Source organism: Miniopterus natalensis, chromosome 15 (genome assembly GCF_054644295.1).
Source record: "Miniopterus natalensis isolate mMinNat1 chromosome 15, mMinNat1.hap1, whole genome shotgun sequence".
Lineage (NCBI taxonomy): Eukaryota > Metazoa > Chordata > Mammalia > Chiroptera > Miniopteridae > Miniopterus > Miniopterus natalensis.
Window position 1 is genome coordinate 4,392,191 of NC_142095.1, and position 26,339 is coordinate 4,418,529.

The following is a 26,339-nucleotide window of genomic DNA, read 5'->3' on the forward strand; positions in this document are numbered from 1 at the left end:
AACCTTTACGTATGTCTGTGATTCTATTGTAACAATTTCAAAAGTAAATAAAGCTTGTGATGTCCCACCATGCAGGCCCTGTCTGCTCTGGTTTGTCTCTACCTCCAGCATCCACGACTCTGTCCCCTGGCTTGTCCTCTTGCATTGGGGGACTGGTGTGCACTATGCAGTCTTAATGACTGTAGCTCATCTGTGAACATGTGGATATGACCAAGGGAAAGTCCAGCTGTCGCAGGGCTGCTGTACAGCCTGAGGCCCTTGAGGGTTAAGGTCCCAGAGAGCTGTGGCTGCCTGTGGAACTTCCCCATCTGCCTGGGCAAGGAGGTGGCGACCAGACCAGACCACTGCATCAGGGAGGGAGACCCAGGAGAGGGCTGCTCAACACTTGCTGTCCCAGTCTGCAAAGACAGTTGTGACATGCCACCCATGGTATGGGTACCCATAGGAGCAGCTGTGAAAAGACTGGGTTGGCCCAACAATGCAAGCTGGTTAGCAGCACTAGTGGTTCAAGCTCTTGAGAGGGTGGGTTCTAACCCCCTTCCTCTCAAGACCTTGAGCTCCAGCCTCTCCACCTTCATTCTTAAGGTTTGGGGAACCTTGGCCAACAGCCCAGGGTGCTGAGGCCCCAAGGGAGGAGCCCCCAGCGGATAGCGATGCTCACAAGGGATAAATAGAACTTTATTTTAAATAAACATTTGCACTCTGTACACAGCCCCAGCAGACGCAGGGCTCAGTCATCAGCCGACTTGCGCACATCAAAGCTGCCACAGGGCCCACGCAGCAGTTCTGCCAGCAGGGCCAGCAGCTGCCCGTGCTCCTGCTGTACCTCAAAGGGCAGAGCGGCCAGCTCACTGCGCAGGCTCCGCTCCACCATGCGGCCCAGGGCCCGGCGCAGCTCCCTCAGCAGCCGCACAGTGCGCGAGTCACCCTCCAACCTCAGCAGATCACTGTCACTCAGTGAGATGGTGGCCCGGCGCCCATCATCTAGGGAAAAGGAAAAGACCAGGAGCCAAGGTGAGGCCAGGCCCCTGAGGATAGACCAGCCCAAGAGGAGCAGTGAGGGGTGGGAGGTCTGCAGGTACCCACCACGGATGTGGACGTCCCCATCGGTTAGTAGCAGCACAGCCAGTGGGTGCACCTGGGAGGAGTCCCGGACAAAGACACTGCCGTTGGATTTGACAGCCATGAAATATGTCAGCCATCGGCTCCGTAACCGTGTGGCCTCCCTGAGGGATAAAGGCCTGGGTGAGTCCACCCTCCTGGCCCATCCTAGCTGCCCTGCCCAGCCTTGCCTGCCCCCACCCCACCACCACCACCTGTTAATGGTTGACTTGTGCAGCAAGATGTTGCCTGATTTGGTCCTGTATGTGACACTGTTGGGCTTGAACTTGCCCTGCCGGGTCACCTTGCCCTGCCGCACCTGCAGGGGTGACAGAAAAGGGTAAGGAACTGGGGATGGAGAAGGAGGCTGGGGCCTAGCCAGCCCCTCCCCAAGGCAGCACCTGGATAAGGTTGGGGTAGAGACCCGCCATCAGCACGCCCTTCACCAGCTCCTCCTCCTCACTGTACTCGTTGCACTGGGCTGAGGCCAGGGTGCAGTCTGAGGGCTTCCCCACCAGGAAAGCCTCATAAATGTTCTCGGAGAACTGCTTGATTAGTCCTGGGGAGGCAACATTGGGTGAACCTGGGGCCCCCCTATCCACAGGCTGGGCAGGACAGAAGCCCAGTTCCGGTGGGAGGAGTGGGGTTGGAGACCAGACATAGAACCCCACTGACCATGGATGAAGCGCAGGCTGGGCGCGTACAGCAGGTTCTCCTCCAGGTAGTTCTCACGGGAGCTGCGGTCCTGCCAGCGCAGGACCTCCTCCCAGCCAGCTACAGCCCGCACGAAGGCCAGGTGGTCACTGCCACTGTCATGGCTCAACAGTGCCTTCACCTGGGAGGGGCAGGAGGGTCATGGGAGGAGCTACAAGAGGCTACCTCAGGACAGGAGATGGTGGAGGGCTGCAAGGGAGTGCCAAAGGGCTGTGGGGAGAGATGGTCTGACCTTGTCCACCTCTGCTCGGTTCTGCAGGCTGCTGCTGAAGGGGTCCCGGGTGAGGCAGGAAACGACCACTAGCAGTGGGTGTAGGCAACGGAATATGGCGGCCAGCACTATGGCCTTGGCCAGCCGGGGGTCGGTGGAGATGTGGGCCAGGCGCTGCCCCAGAGTGGTCAGGTACTCTCGCTGGTCCAGCACCCCTGTTAACAGCTCAGCTGTCAGGCCCACCCTTGACAGCCACTCCACAGCCCAGCCTGGCCCTGCCCACTCACCAATCTCCTGGAGCAAGATCACAGCCTCATCCACTGCCTTAATGTTTGGACTGTCCACAGCCTTGGAGAGAAACTCCACCGCCTGCCACAGGAGCACAGCAGGGCTCCCTGTGAGCCTGCACCCAACCTGCCACTCCAAAGGCCAGCCCGCCTCACTACTCCCCAGCCTACCGTCTTCTCAGGCATGTGGATCTTGGCTTGCAGCACCAGGTTCTCGAGGGGTGTGCGCAGGATCTCTGGCACTTGGAATGGGACCATTTTCTCCAGCCGGCTCCGCGGGAACAGGTGGTAAGCAAAGCCTGACTGGCAGCGGCCCGCCCGGCCCCGGCGCTGGATCACATTGGCTCGTGACACCCACACCGTCTCCAGGCAGGACACCTGGGGGAGGGGGCAGGTGAGCAGCAACACAGATGCCACAGGCCTTCCTCGGTGCTCCCCAGTGCCTGGCCATCACCTCACCCCTGAACAGCCCCCCTTCTTTAACAGGGATACTGAGACCCCAGAAGTGTGGCCTTCTCCAGACACACACAGCAGGTTCAAGGCTGATCTGGACTGGGGGCCACCTTGGAACTTGGATTTCTTCCCCCAGGGGCTGGCTGGACCCAGGAGATGGGGTAACACCTTGGTCTTCAGGTCATAGCGTTCCTCCTTGTGCAGACCGCTGTCCACCACATGCACAATGTCATTGATTGTGATGGAGGTCTCAGCAATATTGGTGGCCAAGACAATCTTGCGCACCCCAACTGGTGGCTGCTGGAATATGGCCTTCTGGTCCATCATGGGGATGTTGGAGTGCACTGGTGGGCAGCAAGCACACACTGGTTACAGCACTGCTCTGCCAGAACCCCCATGATGAGGGCAAGGCAAGAATTTTCACCTTTTTTGTGAGAGGCCCAGGTCAAGGTGCTCAGGAAAGGTTGCAAAACCAGCAAAAAGTAGTGCAGTCTGGTCAGAAACCCTGGCCCCTTGAGTCCCAGTTGGGTCAGTCCCCAAGACAGAGGGCAGGAGTGGTGTCTGGGGGCCATGAAGCCCTCCACATGGCTCTCACCTGGCAGGATGAGGTACTTGCTCTCGTGAATGCCCAGGGCTTCTTGTAGGCGCTGCTGCACCCCTTTGATCTCCTGCCAGCCAGGCAGGAAGCAGAGGATCCCACCTGTAAAAGGCCCTGCAGGCATGAGCAGTTGCTCCCAGCACATGTGGGGGGGTGGGGGAGAGAAGGGGGAAGCACCCACCTGGCTCCCCGCGGGCATCAATGTGCAGAACCAGATCAGTCACGAGGTCCAAATCGAGTGCACATTCATCCTCAGACTGGGGTAGGGGGAAGAGAGGCCAGTCACAGCCCCAGGGAGAGGGTTTCAGTGAGGCTGAGGCACCTGACATGTCACCTGCAACCCTCACCACACCCGAATCTTGGAGACCCAATCATTCCATTTCTATAGAGAAAACCAAGGCTTGGGGCAGGTAACTTGCCCTAGGTCACCAAGCCAAGGGGACAGGGAGGAATGGCCTGAAGCCCTGGTGGGATGAAGTGGGCGCATGTCCCCTCACCTCATGATGCCGGTGCCGGTGTGGGTATTGGTGCTTTCCCAGCCTGGCCAGGATGTCCTCCAGGTAGTGTTCCTTAACAGGATACATGAAGCCGGGCACCTTGATGACAGGGCAGCCACCAAAGTAGCGGGAGAAGCGCTCATTATCGCCTGTGGCACTCATGAGCACCAGCCGCAGGGCTGGGTTAAGGCGCTGCAGCCCCTTGAGCAGAATCAGCAGGAAGTCAGTGTTCACGTCCCGCTCATGCACCTCGTCCACGATGACGTGGCTCACACCCTCCAGGCTGGGGTTGCTCTGCAGCTTCCGTAGCAGGATGCCCACAGTGCAGAAGAGCAGGGCCCCACCCCGGGCTGGAGGCTTGCTTTCCAACCGCACCTGGAACCCCACATTCCGGCGCAGGGAGGGGCCCAGTTCATGGCTGACCCGCTGTGCCACAGATACAGCCGAGATGCGGCGTGGTTGGGTGATGATCACATTGCAGCGGGCACCACGCCCCTCGGTCACGTAGCGTTCCAGAAGCAACTGGGGGATGCGTGTGGTTTTCCCACAGCCCGTGTCCCCGGAGATGACTACCACCGGGTGCTGCTCAATGGCATTGAGGATGGTGTCCCGATGTGGGTCCACAGGGAGCTGGGGGGCCTCCTGCCAGATGGGCCCCCGCCGCCGCCACAGCTCTAGCAGGCTCTGGCTCAAACGCACCTCCTCTACTTCTGACAGGGGCAGGTAGGGCTTGCCTGTGATAGGGTCACTCAGGGGCCCTGAGTCCTTGCCCAAGGGCAAGATGTCATCACTCTGCAGCCGGAGCTCTGGGGAGATCCATGAATTGTCCACAGGGTACTGGGGGACAGAAGAGGCAAACAAAGTGGTGAGCACGAAATACCTCCTTCCTCCTTCGCACCCAGCCCCTCTCCAGGCGATTCACTGGGTCACATGCTGTGGCCCAACCCCTGGGCAGATGACTCAGTTCGTGACAGCCCTAGGACCCTTATGAGCAAGGCTAAGCTTCTCGGGGCAAAGGCGCTCCCAGGCTCTGTCCCCAGTGGGGAAAATGGGGAGTTACTACTGCCTGTTATAGGTAGAAACATTCAGTCTGGAGGAAATGGAGGCAGGCGAGTGGGGACAGGGACGTGAGGGGTTCTCTTACATGGTTCAGAAAAGTCTCTATCTTGCGGAGGATGGGCTCAGGCACCTGGATGGTACATGGCCTGCGTTGGGTCTCACCCAGCTCCCGCAAAGAGGCCAGATTGTACATGGCGTGGGTGAGTGGTTCGTTGTTCCGGTCCACCAGGCCCAGGCTCTGCAGAGGGGACACATGTGACTCTTCTGTACCCATCCCTGTACCTCCTTTATTCTCCAGGCTCTCGTTACCTCTCAACGTTGGCTGTATCTAAAATGGGGTTCCCAGAGCCAAACATGCACCAAAGGTTTAGCTGACTATTCAGAGTAAAGCAGGGCCTCTTTCCTGTCTTGCTATGCAAACTAAACCTCTACTGACATAGGTTTAAATCACTAACTTCCCAGGCAGTCATGATGCTAACCCCACTATGGGGCATCTGCTGACCTCCAGATCCTCTTCAAAGGAACTGCCAATGGCAGGCCACGCTGCCTTCACCTTGATGTCGACTGCGCCTTCCATCTTCATCCCAGATAAATGTCTTATTATTCATTTTGGTCACAAAGCCCAGGTTCTCAAGATCTTTTTAGACACCAAGTCTGCCACTCAACAGGCACCGTTTCTCCAGCTTCATGCCATTCAGAATGATGGGCATGTCTCCTGTCAGCTTCACCAAGGTTCTGGCCCACAGTGCTCAAAGGCTGCGCTGACAGAGCCCTTCTAGAGGAACTGTGGGGAAGTCCTGGAAACAGCAGCCACACAGCCTGAGAAGCAAGGGCTGGGACACCAGGTACTTCTGTGCCCAGGCCAAAGGCCTGGCCTGGAAAAGTGGACCAACTTGCCCATGATTGCAGGGAATCCAAGACATCTCCTGCTCACACCAGGGACCCTCCTGGACTCACCTTCAGCTTCTTGCAGGCCAAGGCTGCCGCCTTATTCTCAGCCTCTGCTTTGCGGCGCCCTTTGGCAACAAAGGTCATGGGACAGGGCCAGAGCAGGGTGAGGGTGGACAACTTGGTCTTGGTGCCCACAGTATGAAACTGCATGAGGTTCTAGAGGAAAGAAGAGGAAGATGGTTATAAAAAGGCATTCTCAGAAACCAGACATGGAATTAATCCCCAGCTTAGCAGGTGCCAAGTATCAGCCACGTGAGAAGTGCCACTGCACAGACAGAAGCAAACCCTGTTGGCTTCTCCTCCGGTGCTGTCAGTTCATAGCTAAAGATGCCTGAGCAATGCCACTGCCTGCCCTCCTCACCCACTGTCCTCTCAGCACCTTCAAGGCAAGCAGGTGTGGTGGCAGCTGTGGGCTGAAGCGGTCAGCGTGTGCTAAACTAGGCACATCCTGGGGAGCAAAGAGGCCTCACACCTGGAGAGCAGCTCTGCTTAACCAGAGCCCCTGGGCCTGGCAGCAAAGATGAAATTCACACCGCAGCAAGACAGCCGCCCACACCACGCCCCTGCCACGCTTGAACATATGGGTCTCCCACTCCCACGGCCCCCAGCCCACTCCGAGCTCCTGTGAGAGTTCCATTCTGTACTTGCTGCTCCTCCCTCCCACACCTGTAGTTCCCAACCTACCAGGCATGACCAAGCCAGCTCCCCACCCACCCACCCCTCTCGAACTCCCAGCTTACCTTAGCTGTGGAGGACGATGTTGCTATCTGAATCACCTTGGCCAGAAGGTTCTTGGGAAGCGGGAACTGGGTCAAAGCCCTAATAGCACTGTCGTCGTCTGTCATTTCAAGGGAACCCCCCCTGGGAGGACCAAAAGTTTAGGTGAAAAAGCTCTCTCCCCCTAGGGCCAATACCCCTCAGGTTCTGGGAACCTGGAAGCAGGACACTGAGTGGTTACAGCAGGCAGCCGGGAGTCATGAAAAAATGGCAGGCAGGGCATCTCTGCTGGCCTGTGACTCTCACACATCAAAGGGCAGGGGGCAGGCAGAGTGGTTGCTGTGCCTCTGAGGGACCAAGTGTGCCCTGGGGATTGGCCATGCTGCTGCTGTGCAAAAGCCCAGCCACACGATCAAGACCACAGCGGCCTCCCCCAACACTGGGCAGACATACTAATGAATAGTGGGCCACACAGGCAGAAACGTGGGGCAGAGGGGGCTCCCAGGGAGCATCCCTCCCATTCCCATGTCAAGGTGCAGTCAGCTTCCCCTGCCTCCAGCTGTACCTGAGTGGGGTGTCCTGCTGGGTCATGGACAGAAAGTCGGTGACATCAATGGTCCCCTCTTCGAGCTCTTCTTCCTCGTCTTCCTCTTCCTCTCGGCCCAAGGGGCGGGATAGGCCCCCAGGTCCCCCTGGCCGGATGCCCTCAGGATTCAGCTGCCGCCAGGAAGTGGGTGGCATGGTGGGTTCTGGGCGCCACCAGCTATCAGCGGGAGAGCCAAAGCGGTCGGCTAGCACGCGGTATTTGGCTGCATCAAACAGCTCATTCCGGGGACCCAGCAGACCCCAGCCCTGGGGGGAAAGGGGCGTCGTGAGGGTCCACAGCACCTTCACAGCTCGGCCTGCCTGGAACCTGCCCGGAACCTGCCCAGTTACGTCCTAAGTCCTTCATGTAGGAGCCACGCTTTCCCACTTGTGTTCCTGCCTCAGGCCCTAGTCCAGAACTGGGCATAGAGAGAACCAAAAATATCTAGCTCTGACAGGTGAAAATGACAAGGGAAATTCTCATGCCTATTGGACAAAATGCAAAAACCAATCCCAAACCCCACAGGGCAACAGATACACTCACTAAGTGATCTAAGGAGCCTCAGTGACTAGGACCTGTATAGCCCACACCATAAAACAGATACACCTTCTGACACCCATGTTCCCCGGGAAGGCTCAGAAGGCACTTCCCTAGAGCCATAAGGAATGTGATGGGCACCGGCATCACCGAAGAGAATCGAAACCAGGATGAAGTGACTGAGGTACTTGCCTCAGGAAAAAGAATCCTATGCTGGGAACATATTCCAGAAATAACCTGTAACGTGTTTAAAGCCATTTATACAAAAATATTATTTTAAAATGTATTATTGCCTCCCTGTTTTCTAGTGAGCATACCAAACAGAACATCTGCTGAGTCTCTGGTATGTACAAAAGCAACAAGCTGGCCACCCTGAGCATCGGCAGGAGAGGGGAGACCTGGTCCCTGCCCCCCGAGTTCAGAATCTAAGAGGCAGAACAGAAATGCAGGCAACCAGGAGTAAGGAAGAAGGAGCAGAGGACTGAAGCACAGGCTTGGGAGACTCAGCTCCGGAGCTCTAGGAGCACTCTCTGTGGCCCTTGTGTTGCCAGCACCTCACACCAAGCATGAGGGCAGCTCTTATACACATCCGGGGGGGACGGATGGACTGAAACACTGTGGGCACAGGCATCAGGGAATAAAAGGGCTATGAGGTCCAGAGCATATAAAGAGCTCCTGTGACGCAACAACAAAGAAGTCCAAGCCACTCATCTGAACAATGGGACAAGGGCTTGACTAGACGCTTTTCCAAAGAAGACAGATAGATGGCCACTAAGCAATGAAAAGATGCTCAGCATCATCAGTCATAAGGGAAACGCAAGTCAAAACCACGTGAGATACCACCTGGTTCCCATTAGGATGGCGGCCACTACAAAACAGGAAGGAAGGAAAGCAGCATTGGTAAGGATGCGGAAAACCAGAACCCTATACATTGCTGGTGAGAACGGAAATCGGTGCAGCCACTGTGGAAAACAGGGTGGTGGTGTCTCAAAAAATTAAGACTAGAATTAGCATGTGACCCAGCAATTCCTCTTCTGGGAATGGAAAGCAGGGTCTCAGAGAGATTATTTGTACATCCACGTTAAAGCATCACTGCTCACAGCAGTCAAATGGTAGAGCAACCTGGCGTCCACTGGCGGGTGACAGATAAAACGTCGTCTATCCATACAAGGGACTACTGCTCAGCCTTAAAGAGATGGGAATTCTAACATGTGCTCTAGCACCCATGAACCCTTAAGACATGGTAAGTAAACTAGGCCAGCCACAAAAAGACAAAATATTATGTGATTCCACTTATGTGAGTTACTTAGAAGAGTCAAATTCCCAGAAACAGAAAGCAGAATGGTGGTTGCCAGGATGTGGGGTGAGGAGGAACAGGGTGTCGTCGTTTAATGGGTAGTTTGTTTTGCAGAGATGAGAAAGTCCTGGAGACTGGTTGCACAACAACAATGTGACTGTGCTTAATATTACTGACTTGTATGCTTAAAAATGGTTAAGATGGTAAATTTTAAATTTTGTGTATTTTACCACAATTAAACAAACAAACCAAAAAAGGCTATGAATATAGGAGGGAACAGAGAAGTGGCTGGGGAGGACTGTGACCATGACCTGCGGCTCACGGGCTGGCTTTAAGGTGCCTTCACGCATCCTGGTAGGTAAGAATTAATTTTGAAGCTCGGCACCACTGAAAGCAACCCCTGTCCAACCACTGGGAAGTGAGAGAAGTGACCACCATGCCTCTATTATAAGTAAGAGAGGACTATCTGGCTACAGGGAGAAACCCACATGAAACAGTAGGAGAAGAAAACCAGAAACCAAAGTGGAAGCACACCCAGGGTGCTGCATGTAGGGAGCGCTTTTCATACAGGGCTCCTCTCTGTGGTTTGTGAAACCACAAAGTAGGTAACTATAGTGGGGAAAATCCATTCCCTAGTTGGCTAAACAGCAGGAAAGGAACTATGAGGTGGGAAGGGCTCAGGACAGGTGAGTAGTGGAAAACCCTGTCAACCTCTGCCTGAAAGACCATCAGAGCAAGGGGCAAGGAGTCTCCCAGGAGGGAGGTCTGCATGGCTTGTGCTAGGGGAGGGTCACCTTGAACAGCTGGCAGGCCGCGGCCGCAGCCTGCCGCTCAGCGTCGATCTTCTTGCTGCCATAGCCTTCCACCTCCACGGTCTTGGGCCACTTTATGTGGAGGGTGACTTTCTGGGGAAGAGAAGAAAGGATCAGGCTCCTTGTCTCCCCAGACTGCAAAGTTGTTTCAAATCACAGGGAGACGGGAGAGCACAGCTGTGGCCCTTCCAGCAGCAGAGCTGAGCGCAGGACAGAATCCACCCCTACTATTAACTCCACATAAAGCTATAACTCTCTCATTCTCAAGCCATTCGTCCCACCTCGAGTTGTTTTGTTTCTTCAAAGTGCCATGTTCTAGTCAGAGGGCAAGGTGGAACCCATCTTTATGGTTAAAAATCTTCATTCAGAATGGTTTGCCTGCATGCTTCGGTGGGGCCCAAGGCCTACAAGACTCTAGGAGCAGGAATTCCATCATCAACACCAACCCTCCGCAGTCCGAGTTAGTCTGTGGGGGACCAAAACCAGACCTCGGTGCAGAAGCCTGTGTTACACAAGATGAGGGCTCCTCGCCTCACCTGCCCTGTGTTCCCATCCCCTAATCCAGGCTCTTCTTCAAACCTAACTTTGCTCTGAGATTGTCTCCTGACAGTTTTCAATTCAGAAATGGCCTCCTTGACAAAGAAATCTGAGGGAGAAAAGGGCAGCCAGTCTCTGTCCTGAGTCAGACCGACAGGCTCCCGCCACCAGTGAGTTACCTTTTTCTTCGGTCCATTTGTGTGCACGTAGACCAGTTTGTCCTTTGCATGTGAGATGCCAAGGGCTCTTCCAATCACACTGTTGAGAAGGTTTTTGGGCTGTGGGAACTCTTTTAATAGGTCCCTAGAAGCTAAGAAAACAAGAACAAAAGCATTAAAGCTGGTCTTGTTCTTTTAAAAACTCCATGGGGAGTGTGTCGGGGTAACCCTGGGCTGGATACTGAGGATGCTGGCTCGTGACCCCAAACCACCCAGGAACATCTTAGAAAAAGAGGGAGGGATGGCTTCGGGGTTCACAAGGGAAAGTGGGGCTAGGCCCACTTGCACGATCCTCTTCTGAAGGAGGGCGAATGACCCACATACCACAAAGGGGACCAGCCAGCATCCTCTTCCCACCCAAGTTCCTGATTTCATACGTCAGCTGCAGAAGCCTAGGTGGCAACAAACCCCTATTCTGATGTCTGGAAGAAGGTACTAAACAAAACAAAAATCCACCACACACATAAACTAGACGATGCAAACTAGATCAAGACGATGCAAGGCCCCTCCTAAAATAAAAAGTATTGGCTCCAGAGTCTGAATACCAGGCCCCAGCATCCTGCAAAAGGCTTCCCTAGAGTCAGATGATGTGTACGGACACTGATTAGAGACCTCTGTAGCCGAGACACAGGCGTGAGCTATTCCTTTCCCAAGTTCCCTGGAGTTGAGTATTGGGAGGAGGCATCAGACACCAAGTTTTTTTACTTGGATCAATCCAAGAGCACAAAGGAATGAGAAGACCACCTAGAGACAGCTTGTGCCAGACACTGGGCTTAGCCAGAAGGAGAAGTCTGCTGGGAACAGCTAAAAATACAAGGGCAGGCCCCAAAGCATAAGAGTTGCCCTCCAAGAAATCCATGGTCAGAGACCAGAAGAGATGGGAAGCCTTTCCGTTCTCCACCCAGTCTCTGGCATTATATTCACCTTGAAACCAGCTCCAAAAAGGGACTTCAGGGGGAGAGGGGGTGGATATACACACGTGCACCTGCATGAGTCAATCATAAATCACCTGGGGAGCTTTTCCACAGCACTGGACAGACCCTGATCCCCACAGGGCACCTGAGAATGGTGGCGATGCTGGGGAAGGCCCTGTACTTTGAAAAAGCTCCTCCAGGAGATCTGATGTAACCCTGCCAACTGAGTTGAGACTGCTTCCTTGGAATAGACTCCTGTGCCAACTGGCCAAGTGGGAGGGTTCTGTCTGACTCTGGCTCCCTCTAAATGATACCTTGTAAAAGAACCAAGAATCAAGCAGTCAAGAAACAGTACTAAGTAGATTCAAAAGGGTTTGATCCCATGGAGGGACCTAGAGTTAAGCAGCCCACTAGACCCACAGGTATCAACACAGACGTGCACGGATGACCCCCTTCAGCTCTAGTGGGCACGCAGAGCTCAGCTCTCTCAGTCCTTCCCTTTTTTTAAATCCTCACCTGGGGATATTTTTTTCATTGCATTTCAGAGACAGTGGAAGGGAGAGAACCCTCGATGGGAGAAAAACACATCCACTGGGTGTTCCCCACACGCCCGGACCAGGGCCAGGCCGGAGGTCGAGCCTGCAATCAAGGTACATGTCCCTTGGTCGGAACTAAACCCGGGACCCTTCAGTCGGCCGGGCAACGCTCTAACCACCGGGCAAACTGGCCAGGACTCTCTATCGTGCCTCGATGGGCAGGGATGCTCACCAGTTCACTCCCTGCACGGTCGGAAGGCACAGCACTGGGCCCCCAGAGCGACCGTCTGAGCCCCTGAGCGCCAGGCGCGCTCCGGCCCCTCCCGCGCCGGCGAGGACGCGCCTACCCCGCCGCTCTAGTCCTCGGCCTCGGCCCCGGCCCCGCAGGAGGCGGGCGTCCACCCGCCCTCTCCCACGCCCCCCGGTCCTCGCCGGGCGCAGGCGCTCGGGTCCCGCGGGCCGGGCCACGCTGAGCTTCACTACAGCCGCGGGCTGCGGCCCGGCGGGTGGCGGTCCGGCCGCTGTCGGAGGGGCCCAGCCCGCCGGGTCGGTGGGGCCCGCGCCCTAGCTCTGCCGCCCCAGGAGTCAAGGGCGTCGCGGCCCGGCCGCCCTCACCGTTCACCATGCCGCCGTCGCCCTCCGCGGGCCCGCAGGGGGCCACGCCGGCCTCGGCCTCCGCCGCCTCCTTGGTGCGGTCGGGACGGGCGCAGCCTGACGAGAAGCCGCGCGAGCGTCCCTGTCGCCCGGTGGCACGGGGACCGGTTGGCGGCAGACGCGAAGAGACGCCGGCGGCCAAGGCCATGAACCTCCTGGCGGCCGCCATCGCTCTCCCGCCGGCCCCCGCGGACCCGGAGCGGGGCTGGGACGGCGCGGAGGGCGGGGCGGGCGGCCCGCGCGCCCCCTGCCGGACGGGCGGACCGGGCGGAGCCGAGACCGCCCAGCGAGCGGCCGGCTCCCGCCTCCCCCGCCCAGGGCCTCCGCGCCCGGGCTCGGCCCTGCCGAAATCACTCCCACGGACTCGTCCCTGGATCCTGGCCAGGCAGGGGCCGTGGGGTTTTCTGGGAAACTGTGCAGGCCTGAGCTCAGTACTCAGCCTAGGAAACGAAGCACCCTCCCGGTCCTGCCCAGGGCTCATAAATACCTCTCCCTGCCCTGGCAAGTCGCGCAGAATGGCTTACAAAGGAAACCTGGGGAAGGATCTGGAGCCACAGCAGGGAGACCTCTTGAACATAAGCAGACCACGTTTATTCCCCACGGCTGGAATCAGAGGTGAAAAATGCCCGACTTGGGCACATGCCCAACACTGAGCTGGTCCAGTAGTGGGAGTGTGAAGCTGCCCTCCCTTACTTGTTTGAAAGCCAGATGGGATTCAGTTTCCAAACTACTATACCTGGGTTCTGGCCAGGCTCACTCCTCTTCTGCCTGTTATGGCACCGAGGAGCAGGGCTTTGGGTCAGCTGGGAATCGCACTGACTCTGCAGGCCGAGGCAGTGACAATGACAGCAAGGGGTAGCCTCAGTCGCTTGGAAGAAGGTCTTGGTCAGAGGTTGGCAGGGCAGTTGGGGGTAAGCTGGGAGGGAGGGTTTTGGTTTTTAATTCTAGATCTGACACTGGTGATCCCCTGGAGAGGTTATTAAAACATTGTTAGGAGCCACCCCGTTTCTTATTCATTAGGTCTGGAGTGGGGCCCGAGAACCTGCCTTTTTAACAAGTTCCCAACACTGTGAGAACTGCTGGCCTATGGCAAGAACATGGCCTCTGAGTACTAATACTTGGGCTTAGTCCCAACTTTACCACTTGCCAGCTGTGAACCGTGGGCAATGTCACCAATTAGGAAAATCAGGACCAACTTACCCTTGGCATGGCTGTGGTTAGCATAAAATGTGCATGTTTGGAAGGCAGTTTTGCAGAGTGCTCTGTTGGAGAAGACCCTGCCCTCTGAGGTCTGAGACAGACCCAGGGCAGGATGGGGGAGCGTCACCTCCCGCTCTTCCACTCCCCCTCTATTGGTTTTTACCAGGAAAGGGGCAGAAGGAAAGGCAGCCTTGGCAGTAATAATTTGACCTCATGAGGGGACACGACCATCTGTATCAACCCGCCTGCCCAGATCATCCGCACTGGGATGGCAAAACCCTTGGGGCACATGATTCTCCAACGGCTTTTAATTTGGCCAAGTGGCACTTTAATTTGCCAAAAACTGAGGCATCTACCCAGCTTCAGGAGTTTTCAAGGGTTATTAGGGGCCCAAATTCTTTCAAAAGAATCCAGAAGCTTACCAAATCATCTAGTGGCAGCAGGGGCTGAGACCAAATTTTGAAAACTGTGGTGTCTGAAAGCTGAAGGCAACAGCCTAGACAGAAAGACTGCATCTGGAAAGTAGGACCTGGGCCCATCTCGGTGCTTCAGGAAGCCCTCAGTACAGCACTCTGCTCAGACAGCCACTTAGCTGACTAAGGTGGAAATGCTATGGTTCCACGGATCTGCTTCCAAAGGGGCCAAAATGGAGGGACTGGCTATGAGTTGTTCATTGTTCAAGCTGGGTAACAGGTACATGGGGGTTCTTCATAACACCATTTTCTCTATTTGAGAAAACATTTCAAACAGATGTTTGAAATTTTATCTTAAATTAATTGGTTCTCAGGGTGCTCCTTGTCCCTTTCTCCTGTTTCACTTACTTCCCCTGGGCTCTAACAACTGGTGTCATCTTGAGCAAATATTTCACCCCTACAAACCGCATTGCCTCTTGTAAAATGAGGATAACTCTTAGACCAGTGCTTGGAACTCTTCTGGTTCCGTGATCTTCTCCCCCTTGATCTAGAGCAGGGGTGGCCTGACTATAGCCGGCAGATCAAATCTGCCCACTGCCTGTTTTCATAAATAAAGTTTTACTGGAGCACAGTCATGCTCGTTCCTTTATGTATTATCTATTCCCGCTTTCATGCTGTAATGGCAGAGTGAAGTAGCTGCGAGGGAATCCATATGGCCCTCAAAGCCTAGAGTATTTACTCTGACCCTCAAAGCAAGTTTGCCAACTCCTGCTTTGGGACCTTGAAGAAAGAGAGCGTGTAGCATGCCCCCTCCTTCCCAACAACATTAATAAGCCTTCTCCACTCTCCATTCATTGGGGAGAGAGTATAGGCTCCTCTGCCTATGAAAAGAGAAGTTCTAAAAAAAAGGAAGGGTTACTGGCTCAGAGCTCTCACCATTCACTTCTGGATCAAGCGTATCATCTGGTACCAACTGCCAGCAGCATGGAATTAGGTGTAAAGGATCTGCTGAATGGAGGATGTCTTAGGATCCTAAACTCTGGGGGCCCCAGGAAAAACCAACAGGAGGAAGCCTAAGACAGTCCAGACTTTGAGCAGACCAGAGAATTTCTGGAGGGGAATTGAGAGGGACCACCAACACCTGAAGCAACCGGAGGTCTTGGCCAACGTCTACCAATGGACTCAACCAGAGTTAGATACTTTATGGATAGTCAAAACGGCAAGAAATGGTCCACGTGGTTGGCAACAAGAAAGGTAAGGGGACCTACAGGGGCTGGGTGGCCACCCTACCCATCCTCATGGCTTTCTTATTCACATAAGTAAGGCACACGGTGCAGAGGACACATCTGCGTGAGAGAATGGACAGGGGAGACCAGCCCTGTGACCCCCAGGATCCTGCCAGCAGTATTCGCCCATGTTGCTTTCCAGAGCTCTGAGTCTCCGATCCGCGTGGGTGGAGAAGAATCGCAAGGGAGGCTTACAGGTGAGTTTCTCTGTTTTCTCACCCTTTACCTTGGAAAGCGGCCTTGGTCAGAGGGGGCAGTAGAGGGAGGGGTAGATTGGGAAAGAAGATGATAGTTTTCTCCAATCCCAAATCTGACTCTGAGGGGCACTGTGACCTATTCAAGTGACTGGGATCTTGAGCGCTGTTTTGCTATCTGAACACCAGAGAGACTGTATCTGCCATGCCCTTCCTTCCTAAGGGCAAAGGCACCGGTGAAGCCTCTAGGGAACCAGGAACATGGCAGAAAGGTCCCAGTCATATGCAGACTAAGAAGTTTGTTGCTTCTGTGATTAAGAAACAGAGACAAGAACCCTTTCTCTAGCTTGAGAGGGAGGGAGGGAGGGAGGGAGGGAAAGAGAGAGAAGGAGAGAGAGGGAGAGATACACACCCCCACGGATGCCTTCTGGAGGCACAGCTGTGAGGAGACAGTCGGGCTCGGGGTCTGCTCTCCCCTGGGGAAGACAGAGTGGGGCCACTGGGCTGCCCTCCCCAGGGCAGCGACCTTCCCCTCTGCATGTGCTCAAGGAGGCACGGCCTGTCCATGCGGCCTGCTCAGTCCCAACTAACCAGCTTTAAGCTTAGCCAAAGCACACCTGCCACTCTCAGAGCCACTCACCTGCCATGTTGGAAATGTTAACGTTCAGCCTTTTCGAGTTACAGGGCATTTTAAGAAAGAAAAAAAAAAGGGCAATCAACTCTTGTTTTGGCAACGGTAAGGGGTGGCATTTCTTTCATACCTAAGTCAACGGTCAAAGGGGCTGGAAGTACTTCTTTCTAGACTGCTGTCCGCAGTCAGGGCCCCTGCGGCAGGAGGGCAGTGCATGTGCCAACCACTTGGGCATGTGCTTTGTGCTCCCCGCACCCTTCCTGAGCTCTTTACAAAGCACTTTACAGACAGAGCCTAAAGGAGGCATGCTGTCTCCACGTGAGGCAGACTCCATGACCGGAAATGGTGTTCTTCCGCTGGGCACCTGGGGAGGGGTGTGAACAAGCAGCCAATGGGGCAGACAAGGGCAGCTGGCAGGACTGGTCTTAGCAGACCTGGAAAAGAGCTCACGGGCAGAGGTGCTGCCCTGGGTCTTATTACTAGGCCTGCCTTGGGTATCAGTGGGACCTGAGGTGAGCTGTCACCTGTGGGGGGCTCTGACATTCTCCCCAATCAAAAGGGGAGCCTACCTTGCCAAATGGACTGAAAGGCAGATTTTACTGTCAGTAAAGTGCTTTGAGGGGCTGGGGAAGTGATTGCCAGGCATCCCCAAAGTCTCTAAGAGGAAGGGCCCTGGGCCAAGTTGGGGTTCCCTGCTCTGGCCCTACTGTGAGCACCCCGCACTCTCTAGGCCACCTGAGCAAGGGGCTGCCTAGGAAATCTAAACCCTCCAGGCTGCTTGGCATCCAGACTGAGTTTAGGCTTCACTCCTGCTCACACAAGGAGGCCAATGAGACCGTAGGGTCTAAGCCACGTGGCCAAGGATCATGAACTAACCCAAACCTTTCCAAATGATCTCACCTAGAGGGCTTCAGCTGGTCTGTTAGCCCCACTTCTCCTCACTCCCCTTCTGGAGGCCCGTGGCCCTGGCACCTGGCTCCCACAGCTGCCCGCCTCCCCACAGACTCTGGATCAGGCTGGTGCTGGAGGCAAGGTTCCTCCCTTACCTCGAGAGATGGTCCCTCCAGGGGCAGGGTTGACACACATGGGTGGAAGGCGGGGTGGGGGAAGTTTGCACTGACGCTGCCTGTGCTGGGCCCGATCTGGAGAAAGAGAGAGGGCATCAGGATGGTACATTCTCACCCCTTAGTTAGAAACCCAGGACTGACTCACCCCAGAGCATATGTGAGGGGCTCTGGGCAGCAGGGTTGCTGGACGATATCTGGAGCCAGTCCCAGGTTCTGGGAACAGTGTCACCAGTGCCACACCACTGCCAGACAGTTGCCTTTTATAGATGTGATGTGTGATAGCCTTGTAGAGATCCCTCCTTGGCTCTCAAAAAAGCGCCCCAACTCTTCTGTTCCCTTAGATCCCTCTATGAGTTTAATGCCCATCCCATGCACTTCTCCCTAGCGTTAAGTTGTGAGGATGAGGCAGGACAACAGAGGAAAACCAAATAGCCATGTACCATGTAAATCCTCTGGGTTCTTCCACCTACCTGTCTTCCACTATGGTCATCATCCCTAAATCTGCTCTGGGCTCTCCCGATGGCCACTTCAGCCATCAGATCTCAAAGCACTCTTTCCCTCTAAGAACTGAGCAAGAGGGGCCAGTTGACTGTTGGGTCCTCCCTGAGAGCCAAGACCAGATCCACACTTAGCAGCCTCCTCCCTCTTTCTAAAAGTTAGTGGTTTCCATTTCAAATATCTCCATTCAGCTGGAGACTAAATACTGCCTATCGGGTGACCTTTGGAGTACATTTTAAGAAGCTGCAAAAATCTGCTTTCCATGAACTAAAATCAGGACCCCACTGAGCCTTCTATAGGTAAGAAGAACTGAGGGTCTTTAAACCCGCTAAATGGTGAAAACGTCAGAGACTCACTGGTCTGGGGAAAGGTACAGGAGCTCTTGGCTCTCTTTGCCCCACTGGTTTTGGTTTCAAACATGAGGCAGGAGAGGAGCAGGGACACACTACCCTCCACACTTGAGAAAGAGCCTGTTCTGCTATATTGATGCCCACTTCTGTAAAGTAAGTTAGTGCCCCACAGCTGGTACACAGAAGGATGAATCAGCAAAGCACAGGAACCCCCGCTTCAAATGTAATTCTTCTAAGGTGAGGACGCGGAAAATGCAGGAGTGGAATTACAGTTCTCAGCAGGAAAAGTAAAAGCCCTTTCAGCCCTATTTTTCCAAAATTAAAATGGAGTGTCCGTAGAGAACAAAGGTGGTAGACACAATTTTCTCAACATTTCAGTAATTTTAGATTTTCATAATAAAAGCTGGGGAAGAGCAAGTCTTTGCACTCAGGTCCTCCGCCCCCACACTCCCAGCAGCGCACCCCGCAGCGTGGATCCACCCCTCCCTGCGCTGCCTGGGCCCCTGCGGCCCGTTCTCACTGCATCGCCCACGCACTTGTAGCATCCACTGAGCTGCCTGCCCCGGTGGCCACAGCGTCTTCCCAGGCACCAGTGATCATTTCTGTCCTGCTCCGGTCATAAAGCTGTGGATGTACTGCCTCAACTCTACTTTCCCACAGGCCCTCTTACATTACAGGTGTGTGCTTTTGCAGAAAACACATGTAGTAGTGTTAGAGCAGAAAGGCCTGCAGGGGCATCCGGAACAAAGGGCCTTGGATCAAGGTTTATCTTCAGCCTCTGCCTGAAGCTAAGGCTGGAATCGACCAGCTCACCCTCTCCATTCCTCTTTGAAGAGGGTTCCTAATTCATATCCAGGATGCTAGGTTTAAAAAAGAAGAAATGATTGGATGATTACTGATGATCTCATTAAACATTTTCAGTAATTGGGGCAAAGTTGTTTTAATCCCAAAACAACCTCATCGAGCCCTCTCTGACCACCGCTGCTCCAGCGTTTTTCAGTTGTGTCCTGCCTGTAAAAGACTCAGCTTGCTCTTTGTGGCCTGATTCTGATGTCTTCACAGCCAAGAGACAAGACACCTGTGTTAAGGTGCTGGCAAAGGCAATAACAGGTCACCTTCCAGGTACATAAACATTCCAGTTGGGAAGTATTGACAGCTTGGTGGAATTACACAATAGCAAAGAGTTGGCACAGGGAACTGCTGTGGCCATCACCATCAGAACCACCAATGGCCCACCCCATGGAGATGGGAGGCCCCTGAGTACCAGGAAGTATCTCTGAAACAGCTGTCTCCACCCCAGTGTCCCATATGCAGCAGATGCTCCATCAAGCAGCCACACAGCGCAACGCATGCTGAGACCAACCACCACCCTCCAGCAAAACACTGGCTACAGTCTGCACCCCAAATAAATCCAACCATTCACATTTATCAAGTCTAGGGGCTGGGGACCAACCACAGCCAAGTGCTTTTCTACATCATCTCTAGTCTTCACTATACCCCTGAAAATAGGGGCTGGGAAACAGGATCGATCGGCTAACACCTTTCTACTGTTTGGGGACCAGATTCGACCCCCAGCCAGGTTGACTGGGAAGCCCCCAAGGCTCACACCACTTTACACTTCCTTCCTCTCAAGGTTCATGACACTCTAGGGAACTCATAACCTCATCATGAAGAACAAAGAAACAGAAAAACTCCATAAGAGTCCAGCTGGTGTGGCTCAGGTGGTTGAGCATGATCCTGTGAACCGAAAGGTTGCCGGTTTGATTCTTGGTCAGGGCACATACCCAAATTGTGGGTTTGATCCCTGGTCAGGGCACGTATAGAAGGCAGCCAATCGACATTTCTCCCTCTCTCTCTCTCCCTTCCTCTCTCTAAGCATGTCCTCAGGTAAGGATTAAATAAATAAATAAAGCATTAAAAATACCTCTGTAAGAGATAAATAACACTCTATATAACAATAAAAGTATTACAAGGCCATACGTGACCAAAATGCCAAGGTCATGATGCAAACCACAAGTGATTCCAGCATTCAGGAGACAAGACAGGGCACTCAGCCTTATAGTCAGGTAACTGAGAAAAGATAGGTTTCCCTGAAGTAAAATATTCACGGTAGCAATTAATGGTTTTCCCTGGGACCCTCCAAGCATCAAGTGGTTGTTGGTAAGAATACAACACTTACCTGTGTGGAGAGCAAGGCCCCAAATGGGACTGTACTAAGTCCCGGAGCTACTTAATTGCTAACACAGATTGCGAGTTTACCAGGTGTCAAGCCCTATTCTAAGCTCTTTACATGCATTAGTTCATCTGATCCTTGGAACACCCCTATGATGTGGCCCACTTAGATCTTGAGGGAATAGAGGCAGAGAGGCTCAGTCATCTGCTCTGACCTCCTCTGTGAGGGGCAGAACTGCGGCGTGAACAGGTATCTGGGTCCAGAGCTTTTGCTCAGTGAGCCTGCATTGGCTCCCTCTAAACTGGGTGCTAACAATGTCACCCTAATGGAAAGCCTCCATAGCCTAGAAAGTCAAATGACAAACGCTACAAAGGAGTTTTAGAGGCCTGGGCAAGGGGTGGCACAGGTCGTGAGCACCAAGCAAGAGAAAGGCTGAGGAAAAGCTCTGGAAAGTCACTCTAAGTGATCCAAGGACAACACGGGTGAGGGTTTTCACAGCCTTCACAGCTGCCCATCACAGGGAGGAAGGGCCTGAGGCCACCAGCACAGTGACCTTCTTACCTTTTCTGAATGAGTCCAGGCTGAACATTTCTGGCCAGGAGGGAAAGCTGGAATCCTAAAAAGAAGGATGGCCGAGAGGCCATGGTTAATATTCCCAGTCCAGGAACCCCCCGAGAAGACTTCAATAACACAGAGAGCACTGTCCAGGAGACAAGGAAAACGGGGTCCATCACCGAAGAGCCCCAACTGCTGCTCCCTGTCTTGAGGATGGAAGGGCCATCTCCATGTTACAGTGATTAATTACATCTTTGTTTCTTTCTAATTGCGAGCTTTCTTCTTGCCTCTGTCCTACACGTCCTAGACCCTGCTCAGCAGAAGGCAATGCTTTTCATCCCGAGAGACACAGGTTTCCATCGCATCAGATACCTGCAGTGTTCCTGGGACTTCTAGGAGGAAGTGAAATTCTACATGGACCCCTTTCTCCCACAGCACCAGGAAATCTCATTGATGGCTACCTTACCTTAAGGACAAACTGGTTTACTGGGCTTTCACAAAACCTCGTCATGTCTCTGGGGATGGGACGGGACTGACAGTATCAAAGAATAACTAAATAGTGATTCAAAATTAAAGCTTCTCACAGAGGAGTCTCTATGAGACGGCGAACGTTAAGTTACAGGTTCAATTGTTGGCCCTGGCCACTGTGGCTCAGTTGGCTGGAGCGTCACTCCATGTGCCAGAAGGTCATGGGTTCGATTCCGGGTCAGGGCACATACCTAGGTTGTGGGTTTTCTTTCTCTCTTTCTTCCTCCTTCTCTAAAAACAAACAAACAAACAAAGTTTAATTGTTGGCAAAACATTTTGTTGCATTTTGCTCATCAGTGCATTTAACTGAGGAATCTACCTAGAGACTTGAAAAAAACAAACAAGTAGCACCTCTGGTTTAACAATTTCATTTCAAAAAGCACTCAAACTCAAAATTACAAATGTTTTTAATAATTCAGTATTCTTGGGTTGGTGCAGTATGATTATGTGGCCTTAGTTTAAAAACAGCTACACAGTGCTCCAGCAAATCATGATAGTATCAATATTCCTAGGAGTCTAATGGGACCTACGCTCCTGCTCCTGACCACTGTTCTCTCTCATTCTCAAATCACGGGGCAGTGGGGGTGGAGGGCTGACCTGGGGCCGAATCTCTCAGGTCCATAGCAGGTCTGCCCTGATGACCTCCTCTCCCCAAGAGATGCCGGAAATTTCAGCCGATGGGATATGGTAGCTCAGAGAGAAAACTTCAATACAATATCAACAATGATTCAATTTACTTTAAGAAATTACATTCCATAGGCCCCTTCTATCCAAAATAAAGGAAAAAAGGTGTAATTTGAGATTCTAATTTTAAAGAAAATCTGAATATTAAAAAATCTAAAACATCTAAGCGATTAAGAAACAATACGCTTGCTAAGAAATTATAAGTTAATTTGCTTGTAAGTAGACTTCTGGTTTTGCTTTTGAAAAGTCCCTGGTCCCCTCTATGCCAACACTAACTCACATAACATATCATAACTAACTCTACTCCAGTATCAGTCCAAAAAATATAGTATGATATTCAAGATAGGCTCTTTTTTTTAAAATTGATTTTAGAGACAGAAAGAGGAAGGAAGAGAGAGAGAGAGAGACATAGATTTGTTGTTCCACTTATTTATGCATTCATTGGTTGATTCTTGTATGCGCCCTCACTGGGGAATGAACCTGTAACCTTGGTGTATCGGGACGACACTGAGCTACCTGGCCAGGGCTCAAGATAGGATCTTTTATTAGAGATATTTTACAGAGCTCTAGAAAATTTCATTGAGATAAAAAAGAAAGCTGCCTTCCTTGTTGGAAATCTTTACGGTTCAGTGTTTCTCTTAAATAATTTAGAGGTAAGTAAAATAATATTACATCAAGTTTTCTTGCACAATGAAACACTACTTGACTCCAGGTAGAGTTGCTATGGAATGACTCAAGGATAGAGAGCTTCCATACTGACTAATTAAAAATGATACCTTCTTCCAAAACAGTCACAAATGAATTTAATACATGCCCTTTGCTTTACAGTGTGGCTGAGCATGAGACCACCACTGCTTTGTGTGCGTTAACTAAATCAACTTACCTTACCAGAGCAGTGAAAATCTCAGATTTTGTAGGCTTTTGAATTGGAGCTGAATTCTCTCCCTGCTACTCCTCATCACGAGGCTGGGCCTCCTCCTGGGAAATACAATGCTGGGTCACTAAAGAGATGGCCCTCTCGGGGAAAGAAAGTTGCTCCCGGATCAGTTAAATTCATTTACTAACTCTGACAAGGACAAGTTTTGTTAGTGGCATGAAACACACACACTGGACACACTGGCCTCACTTCAGGACCTGCAGTGACCCACTCTAGACTCACCAAATTGTGAGCTGCCCTACGTCAGCACCTCTGAGATACCAAGGGAGAGATCTCCTGGCAGAGGAGCCTGTAGTTCTGAAAGCATTTTCTCCAAGCCCAGAGCTCGGCCTGCTATAGTTTTGAGTTCCGCTCCCATCATGACTAAGGTTCACCTAAGGCAGGTAAAGCAGCTCTTCCAGTTTGGGAAAATAACTAGAAGTTGAACACCATTTTCAGTTTACAAAGGACTTCTATGGGTGTTATCTCACTTAATCTCTACAACTACCCAGTGAGGTAGGAATTCTTTCCCAGAGGTTACACAATTTGCCCAAGATCCCACAGCTGCCTCGGGGCAGAATGTAAATCTGTAGTTAGGGACTGAGCTCCGAAGCTTTCCTGGCTCATACTCCATTACTTCTCTATGTGCTGTGGCCCAGACGGACCATGGGCCAGTCTTTGCAATAACACTTCAAAAGTTGAAAGGGGCAAGAAGTGTCTAACTGATCAACTGTGGACCACAGCTACACAAGTTAAAACACATGGAAAGTAAATACCTTTTGAAGGTAAAGAGACACCCTTTATGGTTGAAAAAAATTCAGCAAAGAATGTATTTACTTAGCACCTTAAACAGCTACACAAAAAGCACTATCCCAAATCCTAAAAACTATACCAAAGGAGGCCTCCTGGAAACTCCAAAACTCCAAGATGTAAGTGTAAATTATAAGATGTGGTCAACACCCACAATGACAGTGGGATTACTGCCTTCACAGAAACTGCAAAGGAAACCACCAGACAATGTCTCATTTACTCCGGCCAGTAAGTTGCGACCAAAAACTGGTTGAGAGTCTGCAAGTGGCCATCTGCGGCCCACCTGCAGCAGTGTATGGCAAGCCCCTGTGGACTGGGGGTGCAAAGTGGGACCACCTCTGCCTTGCAAAATCACAAAGTGACGAATGCTGCTACAAGAGGACTAGCTAGACAGCGTGCTGACGCCATACTCCTGGCTTGGGATTCTGAGGACCCCTGAGACTCCAGTTCATTGCAAACAAAGAACCCAGCATGCATGAGGTCTTCCCCTGCGAAATGGCACAAGGCACCACCGCAAACAAAGAACACCTCACCCCTTGGCCTCCCCCAGTGACAAGGTCGGTGCAAAAGGGGGCAAGCCAGGGGGGCCAGATTGCACCAGGCCTCCCTTTGGACGATCGGCCCAGGCCGAACGGGGGGCAAACAAAGGTCCCAGGGCACTCCAGGGGCTTTCTCCAGGCCCTGCCTCGGGAAACGGAGCATCCCCAGAGGCGGAGGCGTCGTTGCGCCAATGAAGCGGCCTCTCCCGCGGCCCCAGCGGAGCCCCTGGCTACCAAGCGGGCCCCAGCGGACCTGTCTGGCCCCCGCCCCCGCCCCGGCTCCATGGCAACGGCAGGCCGAGGCCTGGCTGCCCACGGCTCGGCCCGGCCGGCTTCCCGGGCAGGCCTAGGATGCCCGGCCTGCTCCTCGGGCCCGCCCGCTTCTCCGCCCCACTCTCCGCCAAGCCGGCGGTCGGACTCGGACCCCTCCTCGCGCCGATCATCCCCAGCCGCGGCAAGCTCCTCGAGGGGACACGAAAGGGGAGAATAAAAAGCCCAATTCACCTGTTGTTACAGATGTGAAACAAGCCTCGGTGCACCGCGCATGAGCCGCGGGCCCCCCCAACCACGGCGGGACTACAACTCCCACCAGCGGCGGCGCGGCCACTTCCGGGTCCCAAAGCGGAAGTCCCGCCGGCAGCCCCGGCGCTCCCAGCCTCGCGACTCGGGCCCCGCCTCTCGCGGCCGACCCTGCGTCTCCGCGGACCTCGAGCGGGTCCCCCTCTTGGGCCTCGCTGAGGTAGCCAGAGGCTCACGCCGGAGAACGGCCAACCCTCGGCGAGATCCTGGCGCCCGGCCCAATGGGGGACGGCAGGGCGGGCGGAGGCGGGACTTCCGGCCGAGTCGCGAAGGGGTGAGCGCGTGCTTTTGGGGTCCTGGGAACCGCGCAGCCATGGCTGGGCCCCAGGCGGCGCCGCAGCGTCCGGCAGAGAGGGAGAGAGGGAGAGAGAGGGAGGGAGAGAGAGAGCGAGAGAGCGGGTGGAGGCCTTGGCCCCGCGCCCCTGGTGCGAGTGAGGAAACAGGCCGGGTGAGGGCCGAGCCAGGAACGAAATCCAGCTCGGGCTGTGGGCTGCCACCCGCCTTCCCGGCCCCAGCTTGTGGCCCCGCCTCTTCTCTGCTCCATCTTCCCTCCGGTCTCCTGTTTCTTTAGGGAGGTGAGCAGCTCTGCCTCACGAGATTGTTAGGACGACGACGTCCGCGTGATGGCGCGTGGTGGATGCACAACGTTGGGGAAAGGGCCTGGTGGCATTTCGCTGGCCCGAGTGCCGCTGCGCGGGTCTGGGGGTGCCACCGCCCGCCCGAAAGGGCGTTGCCCCTGTTTGTGTGCTGCGGTCCCTTAGGCGAGGCCCTTGTGTGAGTCCAGCTTCCAAAGGAGAGCACTGAGCGCGGGTGGCTCTGGAGCTGCGTCAGGAGGTCCCGGCAGGAAAGACCTAGACTGTGCCTTTAAGATGGAGCCATTCCGGACAGAGGAAGAGTCGGTGCCGTGGCCCGTCGTTCTTGTCCGAACACACTCAACAAGTACTTAGGGTTTTCTCTGTTTGCACTTGGACAGGAGGGTGGGGGAGGTGGGCATGGAACACCATTCGTTCGAGTGGTTATTCTCTTACTCTGAGCGCGGCTCTGTGCCCTGGTGTGTGGGGGTGACCCCCGCACGGACACTAGGGGGCGCTGCCTGGCCGTCGCCAAGCGGGTGTGGAGAATACAGAGACCCTGCCCTCGAGGGACTTGAAGGCCTGCTGGAGAGGGTGAGGGCGCGGAGGCGAGTCAAAAGCGATGAATGCTGCAGAGGAAATGCAAAGCGTGACAGGGCTTCAGA

General features: G+C 53.8%; 1 protein-coding gene across 3 annotated transcripts; it reads right to left on the bottom strand.

The window, feature by feature from the left end:
• Positions 1-657: 657 nt before the first annotated feature.
• Positions 658-25,112, bottom strand: DHX30 (DExH-box helicase 30). Of its 3 annotated transcripts, XM_087824783.1 has the most exons (23): positions 25,028-25,112; positions 23,142-23,236; positions 21,053-21,805; positions 17,450-17,545; positions 16,413-16,441; positions 10,537-10,667; positions 9,803-9,913; positions 7,154-7,440; positions 6,612-6,732; positions 5,878-6,027; positions 5,006-5,158; positions 3,862-4,698; positions 3,546-3,621; positions 3,362-3,466; positions 2,935-3,110; positions 2,485-2,691; positions 2,314-2,395; positions 2,048-2,241; positions 1,777-1,936; positions 1,503-1,660; positions 1,317-1,420; positions 1,087-1,226; positions 658-984 (listed from the first exon to the last, which is right to left on the bottom strand). In XM_087824783.1, the coding sequence occupies exons 3-23, from the start codon at positions 21,220-21,222 to the stop codon at positions 731-733; spliced, it is 3,741 nt and encodes a 1,246-aa protein (XP_087680909.1). In that variant the 5' UTR covers positions 21,223-21,805; positions 23,142-23,236; positions 25,028-25,112; the 3' UTR covers positions 658-730. The 3 variants fall into 3 exon arrangements, with proteins under 3 accessions (XP_087680909.1, XP_087680910.1, XP_087680911.1); XM_087824784.1 differs by lacking the exons at positions 16,413-16,441; positions 25,028-25,112 and having other exon boundaries at positions 21,053-21,107; positions 21,766-21,805; positions 23,142-24,635; XM_087824785.1 differs by lacking the exons at positions 16,413-16,441; positions 17,450-17,545; positions 21,053-21,805; positions 23,142-23,236; positions 25,028-25,112 and adding an exon at positions 12,641-12,863.
• Between the last annotated feature and the right edge of the window lie 1,227 nt (positions 25,113-26,339).